The 20,609-nt window shown below is 39.8% G+C and overlaps 1 protein-coding gene across 4 annotated transcripts in view; it reads left to right on the top strand.

Moving 5' to 3' along the window:
- The window catches only part of sh3pxd2b (SH3 and PX domains 2B), a 353,494-nt gene that overhangs the window by 254,261 nt on the left and 78,624 nt on the right, over positions 1 to 20,609 (top strand). For 3 of the 4 annotated variants that reach the window (XM_072590958.1, XM_072590956.1, XM_072590960.1), the window contains exons 6-7: positions 16,059 to 16,084; positions 18,599 to 18,640. In XM_072590958.1, coding sequence (XP_072447059.1) covers positions 16,059 to 16,084; positions 18,599 to 18,640 — 68 coding nt within the window. The remainder of the gene's footprint in view (positions 1 to 16,058; positions 16,085 to 18,598; positions 18,641 to 20,609) is intronic. The other variant, XM_072590959.1, reaches the window with a different exon arrangement.

Genomic DNA, 20,609 nt, shown 5'->3' with positions numbered 1-20,609 from the left:
TCAAGCAAGCCCTAACACACTGCAGCACCCCAGAGCTGCGCAAAGCAGAAGATGAACACCTGCACAACGTCTTCAGAAGCAACTTGTACTGAACGGGCAGTCCGCTGTTACCAACATAACAGAGCACAACAGGAAGAAATAACATGTCCAGACTCACTGGCCACACTGCTGTACATTAAGAAATTATCAAAAATTATCACCAGACTACTCTGACCCCTGGTATCATGGTAGTACACAAACCAATTACCACACTAAGACAATTACTAACAAATATAAAGGCTCCCATACCCACAACCAACAGGACCAATGTTATTTACATAATATAATGTAAAAACTGCCAAAAGCACTACATAGGGCAAACAGGAAGGAAGTTAGCCACCAGGGTACACGAACACCAACTAGCCACCAAGAGATTTGACTATCACTTGTATCCATACTCAACATCCTTACTGGCATAAAATTCATGAAGACAGAAGAGAATAACAACAGACTCCCTTCCTGGACATAATGGTCTCATGCAAGGCCAATGGGGAACTCCAGACCAGCGTATACAAGAAGGCTACCTACACAGACCAAGTACTCAACTACAACACCCACAAACGGACAAGGACACCGTTCAACTGGGACAACGTTATCAATCCTAGGATAAGCCAAACAGAGGCATGCATAGGAATTCCTGGAAGCCTGACACTCAAGCCGGAACTCCATTAACAAACATATAAAGTTGGACCCCATATACCAACCACTAAGAAACCGAACCAGCAACAAAACCGTAAATAACACCAACCCCAACAGACCCAGACACAGAATAGCAAGCAGGACAGAACACCAACGCTTCACCAGAAATGCACTGATGATGTTACCGAGAATGGTGACAAAGCATCTGTGAACCAATTTACCAGGTTGTTTTGGTTTTATATATAGAACGTTTTCTATTCAAGTTTTTGTACCTAACATGGCACTAGAAATGGTGACTTTGTACACTTTTCACTGTATTTCTGTATTTGAGTACACGTGCCATCACAGCCTAATTCTAATTCTACCCTCCACATCTCTTATTTAACATTTTCATCCTCTTGCACAAATCCATGGTTGCACTAAAATTTGAAACATTGCAGAAATATACTGGATTTCTTTTAAATGCCATTTTTCTTGCTCCTACTACATTCCTGTAGGCAAAGAAATAAATTCTAAGACCATAATTTAAGACTCAGAGCAGATTTGAGATTAACAGTACATAAAAGCCAGCAGTGATCAATATGTTAGCTTGTCACTGTTATCGTGACTCTGAAATCAGCTATTGCCACTTCCATTATTCTGAGGATTTTAATAATTTCTGACTTTCTGCAGCAAATATATAAAACAGAATAACTTGTTGGAAAATGGTGTAACTTAAAGACAGTAAACCAAACCAAAACAAATATGTTGAGAGAGAAAGAAGTTGGATATTGAGTTAATCAAGTTGGACAACTAAGGTTAGAATAGTACATTTGTTATTTTTAGATCACTGTGTATATTTGAGTCAAAGTTGATCGCATGTAAAAGTCAACCCTGTATTTTTGGCCAAAAAATCTGGAATTTTCCATATGTCTCGTTCAAAAGTTGACCCTAGTTCTTCACATAATTCACACTGACATTAGGCTTAGCTTTTCTTAAGTTTGTTATTGAGTGAGCACTATAATTAGTATAATTCGTATTGACTTTTTGTATGGCCATCCTGCTCCGCTCTGGGACTCCGTTCTGCTGGCCATCCCACTCCGTTCCACGATTCCAGTCTATCGGCTGGCTTGTTTCATTCCGGGACTCTGGTCTGTCGGCCTTCCCTCTCTGTTCTGCCAGCCGTCCCGCTCCGGTGCGAGATTCCAGTCTCGCTCTCAGCTGCACCAATGATATCACTGCCGCTCCAGGGTACTTTTTATAATAAAAGAGACAATAACAAGAAGAAAAAAGAAAAGGCGGATGGAATAATTACTAACTCACTTAATTTTCTATTCTCTTTATTCAGTAATGTGTAATTCATTGTGTCTTTTTCTTTATTCGTTTAGAGATCAATTGGGCTTCTAATGATACAGTATGAATTTGAACAGTCATGAATTTCAGCCCCTCAAAAGCAGTATCCATGTAATAGTCCATCTCATAAATTTAAACTTAAATATAGTCTAAAATAAGAGTACACTCTCTGTCAGTACTCTATATCACCAATTGGGGGGTGCCACCTCAGATGAGTCTGATTGATTCTGCAAGATGTGGGAAAGAGAGCTGGGTGTTGAAGTTTCTTCAGAGGCATGGGAGAATATTTGGGAGAATGCAAGGAAGATATCAGTTTGCAATAGGACCCATGCTTTACAGTTGAAGATTCTCCACAGGGTTCATTCAACCCCAGACCGTTTGTCAAAATTTAAACCAGGGATATCTTCAGCATGCCCCAAGTGCAAGGTCTGTATGGGTACTCTTACCCATTGTCTTTAGTCTTGTGACAGGCTTCAAACATATTGGAGCGCTGTGGTGGTGCAATGGAGAGGATTTTAGGTATAGGGGTGGAGAAGGACCCTATTTCGCTCCTTTTGGGCCTACCCATTATATTTTCTGCAGATTCGCATAAGGCAAAACTTTTCAATATTCTTACGTTCTGTGCAAGGAAGAATATCTTGCTAGGTTGGATATCAGAAAACCCCCCAGGCCTGTCGGGTTGGCAGAAGATTGTTATGGAGCATATTCCCCTGGATTTTCTCACAAATATGGTACACTGCAAAACTGAGAATTTTTACAAGACGTGGCAACCCTTTTTGAAATACCTGGGCACAGATTTATCTGCCACACTAACAAGGGCTTTTATATAGCCATAACGATTGTGTTTCATGAGTCCAATATCCAGGGAGGAGGAATTGTGATTGTATGAGTGTTTTGTTTGGCTGGGCTGAGGTATTACTATTTATTTGTTTGTTGTTAGATATTTATTTATTTAGTTAAATAGCTAGTTTAGTTTTTTAAAAATTTTATACTTCTCTATATATGTTTATACATTCATATAGAAAGATGGGTTGGGGAATGTTTTTTATTATTTGGGTTTAGTTTTGTACTATTTTTGTACTGTTTTGAATTGCATTGTTTTGTGTTTGTTGTAATATTTAAGAATCTATTTTTTCTTAATAAAAATATATTATAAAAGAAAGTCGAAAAAATTCGACTCTTATATATTGTACTACTAATAGAGGGGTTATGTGGATGGAAAAAGTGAGCCTGATTGTAACTGTTGGCCTGTTTGTTTATCTGATAGAAAATAAAGCAGCTTACAATCATGCATGAAGCTTCAGCATTCCAGGCATTTTCTTCCTCGTGTCTTTGGAGAGGTTGAAGAAATGCTCATAAAAGCACGCATATTCAGTCTTAAAGACAATGGCTGCTATTGTTATTTCCCTGCATAAGCAGATTATAGGGCAAAACAAACTGACCTACATAGAAATGAGACATTCAAATCTCTGAAAAGAGCAACTAATGCCTCTAAGTTCAAGAAGGTATCTATAGTGGACCTGAGCTACATAAGCCCATTTATGTCCCACAAGATTACTGTTTCAATTTTTCTTACAAATATGTCAGAATTATATTATGAGACTGGGTTACCTAATTTTTGGATGCTGAAGTGTGATTAATGTGACTGGTTTAAGAACAAAAGGGTGCAAGGTCACCTCAGACTGCAGTACAGCAAAGACAAAGGATCTCTTGTCCATTAAATGAACAGTCCATTATCAAGAATGCAGTACCATACAAATTAACACTGCTTTTGAGTTACATCATATACAAGGCCGCTGTTTTCAGGTTTTTTATTTGGAAAAATAGCTAAATTGTGAAAAATATTGCTAAAAATCATGGAAATTCATAATGCACTGCAATAAACAGACTGTTGAAGACCTTGAGCAGAATCTGCTCAGCCCCTGAATGATATGGGCATTAAGCAAGAAAGTTGGGAAATTAAATGAGATTCTTGCATTCGAGAGCACCAAGTCCTACTCTCCAACCAAGTCTAATCAGCGAGTGAGCAGCGAATGGCATGTTTGCATGCATTAACATAGAACATAGAAGAATACAGTGCAGTACAGTCCCTTTGGCCCTCGATGTTGCACCGATCCAAGCCCACCTAACCTACACTAGCCCACTATCCTCCATATGCCTATCCAATGCCCGCTTAAATGCCCATAAAGAGGGAGAGTCCACCACTGCTACTGGCAGGGCATTCCATGAACTCACGACTTACTGAGTAAAGAACCTACCCCTGACATCTGTCCTATACCTACCACTGGCAGGGCATTCCATGAACTCACGACTTACTGAGTAAAGAACCTACCCCTGACATCTGTCCTATACCTACCACCCCTTAATTTAAAGCTATGCCCCCTCGTAATAGCTGAGTCCATACGTGGAAAAAGGTTCTCACGGTCAACCCATTTAAACCCCTAATGATCTTGTACACCTCTATCAAGTCACCCCTAAACCTTCTTTTCTCCAATGAAAACAACCCCAAGTGCCTCAGCCTTTCCTCATACGATCTTCCTGCCATACCAGGCAACATCCTGGTAAACCTCCTCTGCACCCGTTCCAGTGCCTCCACATCCTTCCTATAGTATGGTGACCAAAACTGCACACGATACTCCAGATGCGGCCGCACCAGAGTCTTATACAACTGCAACATGACCTCAGGACTCCGGAACTCAATTCCTTTGCCAATAAAAGCCATATGCCTTCTTCACCGCACTATTTACCTGGGTGGCAACTTTCAAAGATCTGTGTACATGGACACCAAGATCCCTCTGCTCACCCACACAACCAAGTATCCGACCATTAGCCCAGTACCCCATCTTTTTGTTACTCTTACCAAAGTGAATCACCTCACACTTAGCTACATTGAACTCCATTTGCCACCTTTCTGCCCAGCTCTGCAGCTTATCTATATCCCGCTGTAACCTGCCACATCTTCCTTCACTGTCAACAACTCCTCCGACTTTTGTATCGTCCACAAACTTGCTCACCCAACCTTCTAACCCGTCCTCCAGGTCATTTATAAAAATGACAAACAGCAATGGTCCCAAAACAGATCCTTGCGGAACACCGCTAGTAACGGCACTCCAAGATGAACCTTTACCATCAACTACTCCCTCTGTCTTCTTCCAGCAAGCCAATTCCTAATCCAAACCTCCAACTCACCCTCAATGCCATACCTCCGTATTTTTTGCAGTAGCCTACCATGGGGAACCTTATCAAACGCCTTACTAAAATCCATATACACCACATCTACTGCTTTCCCCTCGTCCACCTCCTTAGTCACCTTCTCAAAGAATTCAATAAGGCTTTTGAGGCACGACCTGCCCTTCACAAAACTATGCTGACTATCCTTGATCATTTTATTCCTATCCAGATGTTCATAAATCCTATCCCTTACAATTCTCTCTAAGACTTTGCCCACAACAGAAGTGACACTCACCGGCCTATAGTTACTAGGGTTATCCCTACTCCCCTTCTTGAACAAGGGAACCACATTTGCTATCCTCCAGTCTTCTGGCACTATTCCTGTAGACAACGAGGACATAAAAATCAAGGCCAATGGCTCTGCAATCTCCTCCCTTGCTTCCCAGAGAATCCTAGGATAAATGCCATCAGGCCCAGGGGACTTATCTATTTTCACCCTTTCCAGAATTTCCAACACCTCTTCCCTACATAGCTCAAAGCCATCCATTCTACTTAATTGTGACTCAGTATTCACATCGGCAACAATGTTCTGTTCCTGAGTGACTACTGACGAAAAGTTTTCATTCAGTGTCTCCCCAATCTCTTCAGCCTCCACACGCAACTTTCCACTACTATCCTTGACTGGACCTATTCCTACCCTAGTCATTCTTTTATTCCTGACATACCGATAGAAAGCCTTAGGATTTTCCCTAATCCTACCAACTAAGGACCTTTCATGTCCCCTCCTTGCTGCTCTTAGCTCTCTCTTCAGGTCCTTCCTGGCTACCTTATAACTCTCAATTGCCCCAATTGAACCTTCACGCCTCATCTTTACATAGGCCGCCCTCTTCCATTTAACAAGGGATTCCAATTCCTTATTAAACCACGGCTCCCTCACACAACCCTTTACTCCCTGCCTGACAGGTACATACTTATCAAGGACACTCAATAGTTGCTCCTTGAACAAGCTCCACATATCAATTACGCCCTTGCCTTGAAGCCTACTTTTCCAAGCCACGCATCCTAAGTCATGCCTCACCACATCATAATTTCCCTGCCCCCAGCTATAACTCTTACCCTGCAGTGCACACTTAACCCTATCCATCACTAAAGTAAAAGTCACCGAATTGTGGTCACTGTCCCCAAAGTGCTCACCTACCTCTAATTCTAACACCTGGCCTGGTTCGTTACCCAGAACCAAATCCAGTATGGCCTCACCTCTTGTTGGCCTATCTACATATTGTGTCAGGAAACCCTCCTGCACACATTGGACAAACACTGACCCATCTAACGAACTTGAGCTGTAGCTTTCCCAATCAATATCAGGAAAGTTAAAGTCCCCCACAACAACCACCCTATTACTTTCACTCTTCTCCTGAATCATCCTCGCAATCCTTTCTTCTACGTTTCTCGGACTATTAGGAGGCCTGTAAAAGACTCCTAACAGGGTGGCCTCACCTTTCCTATTCCTAACCTCAGCCCAAACTACCTCAGATGGCGAGTCTTCATCCATCGTCCTTTCCACCGCTGTAATACTATCTTTGACAAGCAATGCCACACCTCCCCCTCTTTTACCCCCACTTAACATCTCACTATTACTTAATCTTGCCTTTGTTTATATGCATTTTTTCATTCTCCTATCTGCTGAGTAGAAACTAGACAGCAACAGTTTCTGACCTGAAAGTCAGAATGGGTACCTGGTGACTCCAGCTCACCACTTGCTTCTCTAACTCTCTATCTTGGAAGTAGTCACCAACATCTCAGGGCACGCTCCATCGGCAGTCATTGCACACACACACACACCCCTGTCCTTGGGTGTTGGCATCAGACCACATAACAACTGGATCGTACATCTCTACTCCAGTTTCAATAGTGTTCAGTGCTGTACCTAACAGTGCACTGGTCCTTGTCTTTGGAATGTTGCTGCCAGCACACTTTGCCTGTGAGGACAGGCATCAATCCCTGATTGCGTCAGGGTGATCTCAAGTCTCCGTGCTCTTAGCACTTACTACTTTGTGCCAGGTTGGATGCTGATAGCATCTCTGCCTTGGCTTTTTGTGCTTTGCCCTATGAGCCAGAGCTTTAAAAACTCTTAAAAACTATTGTCATGACTTGCCTTTTAGCACAGATACAAAGCCAGACAACTTATCATGGTTGGTAGCAGTTATCAGTCCAGGCATGGATGCGTTGTATCATTTCCTTGCTACATCAATCTCCAGTACCAGCCACATAAGCAGCAAGCCCATGACTATTTGGCTGAAGCCCTTGCAATATTTTAAAGTCTAAGGGTCCTTAGTCATGTCAGTGGAGATGCATTTAATCAAGAGCTACCAAGGCAGTCTCTGAAATCAGTCCAGTGCAACCATCCTGGGGATCCACACATCTGTCAGGATTCTAATTAATAGTCAGTTGTGGCTGTCCATCCAAGTTGGTCAATGGAGGGAGTCATGGTCAGTCCTGGGGCTTCATCCTTTAAATTCAAGAGGGGTCATCAGGGGCCACTGGGAGAGAGCAGCTGGAGATCTCAGTTGTGGAGGTTGGAGATCCAGCATACTGGGATGTAGAGGGGAATAACAGTTGTCAATGATGGAGGGGGCAATACAACATGAAGGAAGGTGAGGGAAAGGCATAATGCAGGAGGAGGACGTCATTGATGGCCGACATTACCTTGGCTTTAGTTGTCATGCACTGATATCCAAATGTTGGGCATTACTATGCAATATATCTCGAACTCAGGGGATAAAGTGCAGAGATGAACAGTTAAATAACCATGTTGGGTACTAACACGGTGAAGATCAAAAGTGATAGTGTTGACTTGGAGGACAACCAAGGAACACATATGAAGATGTAGGGCATCACTTATACTGAGAGACTGACAATGTGACTCACTCTGTAAAGCACAGCTGTCATATATTTCTATCACAATCCAAACTACAAGTGCACAATGAAAATTAAAATAGTTGTGACCACACCCAGAGTGAGTGGGGTAAGTATGTCATTTTAGGAGGGAGAGGGCTGCATTTTTAGACAACGTGAGGACCTTCATTGGGCAAAAGCATTAAACAGATACCCACATAGTGCGGGAGAAAGAAACCTGTGATCACATCACAATGTTGAATTTCAATTTTAAGCATTGACCTACTGTGGGGAATACAAATCTTGGACCCAGCCACTCTTGACATATCATACAGGATCAAGAATCAATGGCAGTAATGGCTGGGAAACTCTTGCAATGTATTGTGTCCTTGAAAGATTCCACTAATTGCCAGAGTAGCAAGCACTTTCCAAGTTCACATAGCCTGCACAGGGTTCAGGAGCTGCTGACTTCACACCTTGGCTATAAAGCTGGAAACGCTAGGCCTGTATTCGCTAGAGTTTAGAAAAGACCGAGATTACATTATTGGAACATAAAAGATCCTGAGGGGACTTGATTGGTGCGGGGTGAGGTGTGGGAGAATGCTGGAAGGATATTTCCTCTTGTAGGAGAGTATACAACTAAAGGGTCATAGCTAATAAATAAGGGGGTGCCCATTTAAAACACAGATGAGCAAACATGTTTTCCTCTTGGAGGGTTGAGAGTCTTTGGAATTCCCCTCCTTAAAAGGTTGTGGATACACAATCTTTAAATATTTTCAGATTTTGATTAACAAGCATTATACATTACCACTTCCTCTGTTTTTGCTGTTCCCTCAGTTTTGCATTAACTGGAGTTACTTATTGTGTGTACTTGATTTCCTGATCAACTTTGTCCCGTGGAGTTTGGGATGTGAAATTGTGTCGAAGCTGTTGTGTGTTATTCACTGTTCTAATGTTGAAAAATTACTTCAATCAGCAAGAAATGATTATAACCGTTAATAACATGGATGCAGGTATCAAAAGGTGTTCTTGTAATGTATGATAGTAATTGCACAAACTTAAAGTACAGGTTCTTTTGTTAAACTGCACATTTAGTGGGAATTATAGTCATCAATCTCCCATGATATTGTGAACAGTGTTGAGAGCAAACTTAATGTTCAGAAGAGCCTAGAAATTGTCAAGATCCTGTTTGTTAATGATGATATTAGCATAATAGAGAGGTGACCAAAGTCCAGAAAACAGTTGTGGGAGCAGTGTTCAGCTCCCTAATAGTTACCACAAGGTATGGTGAAGCATAAATGAAAAAAAATGGGAGTTTGTCAGAAATAATCATGAGAGATTTTAACCTACATATAACCTGCAAAAGTCAGATGGGCAAAGACAGTTGAGAAGAAGAACTCATAGAATGTTTTTGGGATAGTTTCTCAGAACTGCATATTCTGGGCCAACCTGATGGCAGATTGTTCTAGACGTGTTATTGTACAACGAGATCAGGTTTGTTAACAATCTCATCATGAAAGTGCTCCTGGATGGGCAGAAATGTGTGTGAATTTTACAATTGTTTTCACGAAGAGAGGAGGTGGTCTGAAACTATTCTTTTAAAACTTAAGGCAATTATGAGGGCATGAAAGCAGAGCTTCCTAAAATGAATTGGTAAATTAGGTTAAATAATGGGTCAATAGAAATGCAGCAGCAGTCATTTAAGGCAATATCTCAAAATACACAAAATAGATAATTGTTAGAAAAAAATCCAAGGTTAAAGATCAAACATTGGACAGGAAAATTTCTGGCTGTAACAGCTGCTCTTTTTTTTGAGGTATTTTAGGTGCTGGAGATGATTTCCTCAATTTCCAGGAGCAGAAATTACTGTTTTATATGCGGTTGGATTGTTTTAGAACTTGGGGGGAAAAAAGTCAAACAACAACAGTTTTAAAAGGGAGAAGAGCAGACAAAGGAAGCACGTGGCGAGGTCAGTGCAGGAGAGAGAGAGAGAGGTGGTGGGGGCGAACCTGCATAGTTACCGCCTTTGCTGTTTGAGTTCATGTATCGTTGGACATCGGAGTGCATCTGGGAAAATTAACAAACAGTGAAATTCACAACTGATCTTGGAGGAACTGTTGGGAGAAGTTCACAAAACAAAATCCGATAAGTTAATCGTTGTTTTTAAATGTGGCCTGCAGAGAATCTGCAGGAGTGAGTAGAGTGGATTCTTTCTTGATTATATGTTTTTGGAGGTATGTCTCTTGATTAAACTTAAAATATAAGCCATAACTATTCATTTAACCTGGGGCAGTATTTGTAGAGGAATAAGACTGTGTTATTTTCTGGGTCTGTAGATTGTGAAGGAGCAAAAATGACCTTTAATAGAGTGATGTGTACTTCTTGTCAGATGTGGGAGTGTAAAGAGAGTTTAAGGGTTACTGCGGATTATATCTGCCATAAATACTGTTGGCTGCGGATCTTATCAGATCGAATGGATCGGTTGGAGAGACAGTTAGAAGCAATAAGGAATTTGCAACAGCCACAGTATTTGATGGATGGCAGTTAGAGAAAGGGGGAAAGTTTCAGGTACAGTCATATAGATGGGTTAACTCCAGGAAAGGTAAAAGAGGTAGGCAGCTAGTACAGGAGCTTTTGTGGATATACCCATTTCAAACAGGTATGCTGTTTTGGAAAATGTAGGGGGTGATGGATTCTCAGGGGAACGTAGTGTGAAAAGCCAAGTTTCTGGTATTGAGACTGGCTTTAATGCAACGAGGGGTACGTCGAGTTCCAAGAGATCAATTGTGTTAGGCAATTATCTAGTCCGAGGTACAGACAGATGTTTCTGTGACCAGCAGCGAAAAAGCAAGAATGGTATATTGCTTCCGTGGTGCCAAGATCAAGGATATCTCAGAGAGGGTACAGAATGTTCTCACAAGGGGGAGGGACCAGCAAGAGGTCATTGTCCACATTGGAACCAATGACATAGGAATGGAAAAGGTTAAGATTCTGAATGGAGATTACAGACAGGCAGAAATGTAAAAAGGAGGTCCTCGAGAGTATTAATATCTGGATTACTCCCGGTGCTACGAACTAGTGAGGGCAGGAATAGGAGGATAGAGCAGATGAATGTATGGCTGAGGAGCTGGTGTATGGGAGAAGGATTCACATTTTGGATCATTGGAATCTCTTTTGGGGTAGAAGTGACCTGTACAAGAAGGACGGATTGCACCTAAATTGGAAAGGGACTAATCTACTGGCAGGAAAAGTTGCTGGTGCTGCTCGGAAGAATTTAAACTGGTAAGGTGGGTTGGGGGTGTGTGGTGGGGGGGGGGGGGGGAGTGGGACCCAGGGGGATAGTGAGGAAAGATCAATCTGAGACTGGTACAGTTGAGAACAGAAGCGAGTCAAACACTCAGGGCAGGCAGGGACAAGGTAGGACTAATTAAACTGCATTTATTTCAATGCAAGAGGCCCAACAGGGAAGGCAGATGAACTCAGGACATGGTTAGCAACATGGGACTGGGATATCATAGCAATTATGGAAACATGACTCAGGGATGAGCAGGACTGGCAGCTTAATGTTCCAGGATACAAATGCTACAGGAAGGATCGAAAGGGAGGCAAGAGAGGAGGGGGAGTGGCATTTTTAATAAGGGATAGCATTACAGCTATGCTGAGGGAGGATATTCCCAGGAATACATCCAGGGAAGTTATTTGGGTGGAACTGAGAAATAAGAAAGGGATGATCACCTTATTTTGAAAGCTGATTAGGGGCAGATGTTCGCAGGTAAAGGGACGGCTGGAAAATGGGAAGCCTTCAGAAATGAGAATCCAGAGAAAGTATTTTCCTGTTAGGGTGAAAGGAAAGGCTGGTAGGTATAGGGAATGTTGGATGACTAAAGAAATTGAGTGTTTGGTTAAGAAAAAGAAGGAAGCATATGTAAGATATAGACAGGATAGATTGACTGAATCCTTAGAAGAGTATAAACGAAGTAGGAGTATACTTAAGAGGGAAATCAGGAGGGTAAAAAGGAGACCTGAGATAGCTTTGGCAAATAGAATTAAGGAGAATCCAAAGAGTTTTTACAAATACATTAAGGACAAAAGGGTAACTAGGGAGAGAATAGGGCCCCTCAAAGATCAGCAATGTGGCCTTTGTGTGGAGCCGCGGAAAATGGGGGAGATACTAAATCATTATCAGTATTTACTGTGGAAAATGACAGAGAAAAACTGGTAAAGTTGGATAAATCCCCAGGACCTGATCAGGTGTACCCCAGAACTCTGTGGGAAGCTAGAGAAGTGATTGCTGGGCATCTTGCTGAGATATTTGTATCATCGATAGTCACAAGTGAGGTGCCAGAAGACTGGACATTGGCTAACGTGGTGCCACTGTTTAAGAAGGATGGTAAGGACAAGCCAGGGAACTATAGACCAGTGAGCCTGACATCGCTGGTGGGCAAGTTGTTGGAGGGAATCCTAAGGTACAGGATGTACATGTATTTGGAAAGGCAAAGACTGATTAGGGATAAGTCAACATGGCTTTGTGCGTGGGAAATCATGTCTCACAAACATGAATGAATTTTTTGAGGAAGTAACAAAGAGGATTGATGAGGTCAGAGCAGTAGATGTGATCTATATGGAGTTCAGTAAGGCGTTTGACAAGGCGTTTCCCATGGGAGACTGGTTAGCATGGTTAGATCTCACGAAGGATACAGAACTGGCTCAAAGGTAGAAAACAGAGGGTGGTGGTGGAGGGTTGTTTTTCAGACTGGAGGGCTGTGACCAGTGGAGTGTCACAAGGATCGCTGCTGGGCCCTCTACTTTTTGTCAATTACATAAATGATTTGGATGTGAGGATAAGAGGTACAGTTGGTAAGTTTACAGATGACACTAAAATTGGAGGTGTACTGGACAGCGAAGAAGGTTACCACAGATTACAACAGAATCTTGACCAGTTGGGCCAGTGGGCTGAGGAGTGGCAGATGGAGTTTAATTCAGGTAAATGTGAGGTGCTGCATTTTGGGAAAGCAAATCTCAGCAGGACTTATACACTAAATGTTAAGGTGCTAGGGAGTGTTGCTGAACAAAGAGAACATGGAGTTCAGGTTCATATTCCTTGAAAGTGGAGTCGCAGGTAGATAGGATAGTGAAGAAGGTGTTTGGTATGCTTTCCTTTATTGATCAGAGTATTGAGTACAGGAGTTTAGGAGGTCATGCTGTGGCTGTAGAGGACATTGGTTAGGCCACTGTTGGAATATTGCGTGCAATTCTGGTCTCCTTCCTATCAGAAAGATATTGTGAAACTTGAAAGGGTTCAGAAAAGACTTACAAGGATGTTGCCAGAGTTGGAGGATTTGAGCTACAGGGAGAGGCTGAACAGGCTGGGGCTGTTTTCCCTGGAGCATCAGAGGCTGAGGGGCAACCTTATAGAGGTTTACAAAATTATGAGGGGCATGAATAGGGTAAATAGGCAAAGTCTTTTCCCTGGGGTCAGGGAGTCCAGAACTAGAGGGCATGGGTTTAGGGTAAGAGGGGAAAGATATAAAAGAGATCTACGGGGCAACCTTTTCACACAGAGAGTGGTAAGTGTTTGGAATGAGCTGCCAGAGGATGTGGTGGAGGCTGGTACAATTGCAACGTTTAAAAGGCATATGGATGGGTGTATGAATAGGAAGGGTTTGGAGGGATATGGGCCAGGTGCTGGCAGGTGGGGCCAGATTGGATTGGGATATCTGGTCGGCATGGACAGGTTGGACCGAAGGAGCTTGTTCAGCCTCTCCCTATAGCTCAAATCCTCCTACCCTGGCAACATCCTTGTAAAACTTTTATGAACCCTTTCAAGTTTCACAACATCTTTTCGATAGGAAGAAGACCAGAATTGCATACAATATTCCAACAATGGCCTAACCAATACAGCCGCAATACAATCCTGTACAGCCGCAACATGACCTCCCAACTCCTGTAATTGTATACCACTGTGTTGCTACCTTTGTCACTCTTAGGTAAGGTACAAGAGATTGTGATGGTGATGTCTGTAAGGTATGAATCTCTCAGGTCGTTGCTTGACTTACCAGTGGGACTGCTCTTTCAGCTCTGATACGTGCCCCCTGATGTTTGTTAGGAGAACCTCACAAGGTTGATGGGGCGGGTGTACTGTAGTTTTTTCTAGTGTCTTGATCATTTTGGAAATGGTGGAGGGGTGCTTTGTCCATATTTATTCCTTTTCAACTTGTCCGTAATTGTTTGGTACAAGTGAATGGTTCACGAAAGCTATTCCAAGGGCAGTTAATAATCCAGTGCGTTCGTATAGAGCTGAATTCAGATGTAGACCAGACCAGGTTGCAAAAGCAGATTTCCCTTCTGAAAGAATATTCGTGAACTTATCAGCTTTTAATACAAATTTATGACATTTTTATGTTTGCCAATTTCAGATTTATTAATTGATTGATTTTTAAAAATTTTTTAATTCCACCAGTTGCTATACAGAGATTTGAACTGTGTCTCAAAACACAGCCTGGGACACTGGATTAGGAGTCCAATGACAATAACCATTATGCCACCATTTTGCACTACAGATATGCAAACATCTTTCCAAAAGGATTGAGACACCAGAAATATGCAATATGAGCCAGGATTTTTGAAGTAACTAGCTTAGAAAGATGAATTATATATGTTAAAAGTTTTCTCGTTGGTTTGAACTGAAGTTTTAGTTTGTGATATCAATTATCTCACTCACCAACATTTGTACCTCCACAGGGTTTGGTATGCTAATCAGAAATGCTTTCATCAATGATCTATGACGTAACTATTTTGAATACTGTACATTGATTAAAGTTCTAACCTTTTCCATTTTAAAAAAATCTCCCATTGCTAGATCAAACAATACTAGTGGAGCCAAAATATGTGATGAGTATATTTTTTAAAAAAGCAGGAGGTTCAAATTAAATTAAAATTAGTTGAATTAAAAAGCTTCACATTTTTTGCCGCTTTATGCTGAAATAGTCTAAACCCAAGTCACCTCTAAACTCACCAACAAAGTTAGAATGAGCACATAGAATTGCTCCACGTAAGACTCTCCTAAGCTTACTAGAACTGTTTTGAATTTGCCTTGCTTCCTGTCTGGCTCAGGCAGATTGCAAAGTATCTTGTCTGGCTCGAGCAGATTGTAGTGTATTTTGATATGTACCATGGGGCTTGTTTTGGACAGACTGAGCTTAACTTTGGACAGAATTTTGGCAATTATTTTTTGCAGTATATATAAACCAGGCTTTTAAAAATGAGAAAAATAAAGAGTGAATGCTGGCTAATGATGTACTCAAAACAACAGGAGATAAAATGTAGTGTGTGTCAGAGAGATATTGTATTTTTAATCCATTTTTCCCCTTTCCTACCATTGGTAGTGTTTGTAGAGTCAGGCACCACTGAATCATCGTGGGGTAAGGATTGAGACTGAACAGTGTTTTAAAAATGAATATTTCATCCAGGGAATGTATACTTTATATTAGAAAAAAAAATTAGACTATTCATTTTGCGGGAAGTGTCTCCTCACCTTTTCTCTTCCAATATTTTTCAATCAATTTTGTGTAACATTATTATTGCTGTTCCAGCTTAACCTGTGTTTGAGATACCTTCTGATGAATACTTGGTAGAATATCAAATGTATCTACATGTCACTTCTGTCTATTGAAAGTAACTTGATTAGTGGAACAACAATTCCTTTGGTTGGCAGCCCTGGCAAAGCAGCAGAAATTCTTTCAACTGCACTTTTTAACGAAAATTTGATCATGATTAATTTTAAAAGATTGAGCATTGGTATGTGTAGAAAAATAATATTTGTATTTGTACAATTAGAAAAAAAAGTATATTGTACTTTAATCTTTCCTACAGTCCTTTTTGTAAATTATCTTGAGATTTAAGTTCATCTTTTAAACCAGTAACACTGATGTAACAATAAACTCATCAATCACTCATTAATAACTTCACTTTTCTTATTATAGGGAACCAATTGGAAAGAAGAAATCTGGTAAGGAGCATTGAATTGTTTGTACTAGTTGTCTATTGCTAAAGCTATTTTAAATTATTGTGATCAGTAGGAATCTTAGAACACTTCAGAGATTAAGTATGTTTGATTAAATGCAATTTACCATGAGTTTTTGTGAATTGGAAAAATGTTTTACTTACTAACTTGACAACAAATGGATGCAAAGTGAATTTTTAATTTTAAAAATCTGCAGACAATATCCTTTGAGAGATATAAATATGATAGGATGGTGAGAAATTCTAAAGACCAGTCCAAAGAACTGCTAATGGGATAATTTATGTGGTAAAATGGTAACAACATCAGCAAGAAGTTTCCACACTCAAAAAACACTTCATAGAAACTATATGTAGGCATGGTAGGTGGAGAGTTACACAACATCCTATGTTCGGGACTCATCAATTGAATATTGCTGAACAAAAATCAGAAAAGTTATAGAGCTATTAACTGTAGGCTGAAGTACTAAACGATGAATCACTGTTAATAATGGCTTGAGGTGTGGAAGAGTTAATGGCAGCTTGTAAAATTAATGGGACCTTCTTTATCTAAACAGAGAGCACTGTCACAAATGTTGTGTGATTTGTCTCTCAAAACTGCACTTGGACCTTTCAGGAAAAAAAAGAAAGGCCCAAAAGCAAAAGAATTCTCCATTTTGGAACAGATTTTGAGAAGAGATTGGTAATAGTGATCTGTCATAATATACAAAAGGAAATTGTAGATTGTGCTTTTTCAAACAATGCAGAAAGTAATTGTTTTAGTAAGGGATTTGAAATAAGCCATAATTTTACTACTGAAATGGCAACCATTCCTGCAAGTTGAAGGCAAATTATGATAGTGTAATTAAATTTAAGGAAGGAATAGATTATGTAACGCATCATTAATACATCTAGATCCAAGATCCCTTATCCATCCCTGGCAACATAAATAAAACTGATCTGATAAGTCATATATGTACATTTAAAAGCTACAGTGGAGGAAAGACAAATAAGTTACAAATGGGTATCAGGGATATGCTTTGTGTTCCATTATACAGCTGCTGGGTTTCAAATAATTCATTTGTATTCTTGAGGTTGGCTGTCTGTACATTTATGTAAAAATTGTGGTCTCACTGCCAATCAGTTTTAAAGTTTCCTATTGAGCATTTGGATTAAGTACATGACTGAACAGGAGTGAAGCAGAGTAATACTTCCTGGTCAGTTCTCTCCTCTGAATTAAGCACTAAGCTAAGCTCTAGGTTAACACAAACCTGTTCAAAACGATGTTACCATTGCGGTGTAAATGTCCCACTGAATCTTCTTTTGGACTAAGTACTGATTCAGCTGTCTTTTTTTTAATAAGACAATATAATAACAATGTTTTGGCAAGAATTTCTACAGAAGTTCCAAAGATACCATCAAACAAACATTTGAAATTATATAATCCACTGAAGAGGAGGCTTGGGTAGCTGCCCAAATAAGAACAAATGTTATAACATCTGATCCAAAAGTTGTTAACAGCCCTCCATGTGAGTTTAATACTGAATGACAAAATATTATGGTTGGAAATAAGAAATTGAAGTCAGTGAGGAACTCGTCCATGTGAACTCCTCAAATCTGAAGGGTCAGGCTGGATACTTTCCAATGAGGAACTATGTTTATTTTCTTTGGGTGTAATCTAGAAGAGCAAATTAACCTCTTATTCTAGAGCCGCCTTGGGTCTCACCCTGTTGAAATAATTGGGATGGAAACTAAGTTGACTTTAGCTGTCTGATTAATCTAGTTTCTCTGGAGGATGAAGTTGAATGGATGACTTAATAGGAGTGCAATCTATCTGCAGCTTTTAAAACACAAGAATATATTGGTTCATTATCTTAGATGATGTAGTTTGGGGAAAAAAAAAGTCATCTTCTCATGTTTTAGAAATAAAGTGATCAACCATGTAATTTATGCCAATGAAAGTAATAAGCAATAGAAAAAACACTAAAGTTGTAAAGCAGAAGAACAGACAGCTTTACATGGAGCTACATTTCCACTGCCAGAAACTATTCGAACATAGCTAAAAATTGATCTGGTAGCAAAAGAAAATAGTACTGACATTTTATAAGTGATTGTATAAGTGTACCATACACTAGATGCATGCAAACATGCTCCCATGCTTGGTTCTTCCGACTGGTCCTTTGAAATTCAGCCCTGATGTGTTTAGAGCTCACATAAGTCAATGACATAAATTAAAATGCCCAATACCTTAAGAACAGTGTTTCATCATGCCATTGTTCGGAAAAATGTTAACACGGTTTCTGCTTTTCTGATCAATATACAATAACATGAACATTTTATGTATCATTTGTGTAGATCAACAAAACAGGTTGTGACTTTTTGCATTCCCATATTCAGTAAATTATACACAGGGTAAATTTGCCAACATTGCATATAGTTCACTTTCTCAACATCTCAGTTCAAAGCCTTTGTAAAAATGATTTCATTTTTCCTCATGTGTACTTTCATTCATTTTCCTCATTAGGGCTTGCAATAATCCAGAGAACGGCTTCGTTTCTAAAGAGAGGTATTAGAGATACTTGCTTGGCCATTACTGAAATGATCCTTAACATTGCTGGATGGTCTTAAACTGTAATGATTTTGGACCATGCAGCCAGCTGATTGGCAGTGGATGGGGCCAGCTTAATGCTAAATGTGGTGTGGTTCATGCATGCTGAATAACTTTGCATTATCGATTACAAATTGATTAATTGGGATAAAAAATGTTCTCTCACTGCATTCAACTTTCTTCTTGGTAAGGTTCACTCAAGCTGTTGCATACAAAAGAAGGAGTTTTATTTACAAACTTTATATAGGTGCACTATTTTTCAAGTAATTATCTACTAACCCTTTCACGGGCACAAAACAACTTGGATGGTAAATTTCAGAGTTCAGAATTTTTTTTAAAAAAGGCATATGTTGAATTTTAAATGTTTGCCAGTCTCATGTTTAACTTACCTTTCTAAAAGTTGAAATAGCAAACAAACAGAAATCTCGTACACAATATTGTGGTACCTCATTCTGATGAGAGAAAACAAGTGGCCTGTAAGAGGGTTATTTAGCAATGATGGATTTAAAACTACACTTAATCCAAGAAGTTACTTGGAGCTTTCTGTCTCACTTGTTATCACTGAATCCACAATTTTCTTTTCACACCACTTTCCACAGAATTTTTTGGATGTGAACCACTGAATTGTGTTTTGAAGCTATCCTTCAAACTGGATTGGAAACACAGAATATGTTTATGCAGAAGTTTTATACATATGGTGTATGATGTAAGACCAAGGAAATGGGCAGAAACAGGAAGTTTTGGTAGAGCAGGGATGCAATTGCTTGTACTGTTTTGATTGTTCATAGGTTTAAATATTAAATTTCACACAGACACTGCCTATTTTATTAAAGTTTAATTTATATCTTATTTTAAAGTGATTTTGCAAAAAAAAAGATTTACACCAATTTAAGCTACTGAGTCTTGTTTAGTTCATGCTTAATTGTTACTTTAGAAGCTTTAAAGGGAAATGATAACTTTTGGAAAAATGTCTCTTCTTACTCAATGCATATTGTTTAAAATCCTGACAAAACTCAGCAGGTCACCACCGGAACACGAGGTATCAAGTTCACTTACACATTGTGGTCAGTGTTGATTCAGAACTGTGATATGCCTCTTCATCATATCGCTCTTCTTCTGAATATAGAATTGTAACTGTTAAATAGAACTTCTACAAAGTTGTACGATACTGAGTTATTATAAATATTAACTTTCACAGTTTCATCAGGTAAATGGATTGATGTATTTTTCCATGTTTTTCTATTGTTCTTGAAAACTGTTGTAGCAGTATTAGTTACATAGACGTTAGATGTCTACATCTTCTAAAAATAACTTTTCTTTGAGTGAAGATCAATGTGTGAAGGCAAATGTATGAATATTAGCTGATAACATCTACTTCAGTTCATTGTTACATCGCTCCTGCAGGTCCAAAGTGAACTCAAATACATCAAATCAAATCAGGAACTGTCCTAATCTCTGGCTCAGTATCACATTGCTGATAAACAAATTTACCTTTGAACTGTTGGAGAGTGGATCCCTAGGTTGGATAGAGATTTGCAGCTGCAGTTTAAAATTTGCCACAAATCTTGAAATCAATCAGAGAGGCCTTCAAGGTAATTGATGTATGAAATGAAAAATTTTAAAAATGCTTTGAATAAGGAGGGAATGTTTTTTTTTAAGCTAGAATTGAAATGGAGAAGAGATATTATTTTCAGGCTGGTCTATGTTACCCAACCTGGGAATAGTTAAATGAGACCAAGCTTTTGGTCACCTCATCCCTTTGGCTGATTGAACGTATTTAAATTAAACAACAGAAGTGATAGAATAGCAATACAAGTCAGGATGGTGTGTGACCCGGAAGGGAACCTGCAGGTCATGGTGTCGCATGTGCCTTTTGCCTTTGGCTTTCTTGGTTGTCGTTGGGTTTTTAGGATGCTGTTGAAGGAAG

The sequence above is a fragment of the Chiloscyllium punctatum genome, chromosome 20, assembly GCF_047496795.1.
Source record: "Chiloscyllium punctatum isolate Juve2018m chromosome 20, sChiPun1.3, whole genome shotgun sequence".
In the NCBI taxonomy this organism is placed as follows: Eukaryota; Metazoa; Chordata; class Chondrichthyes; order Orectolobiformes; family Hemiscylliidae; genus Chiloscyllium; species Chiloscyllium punctatum.
Note: the sequence above shows the minus strand (reverse complement) of the source record. Positions and strands in the feature narration are given on the sequence as shown.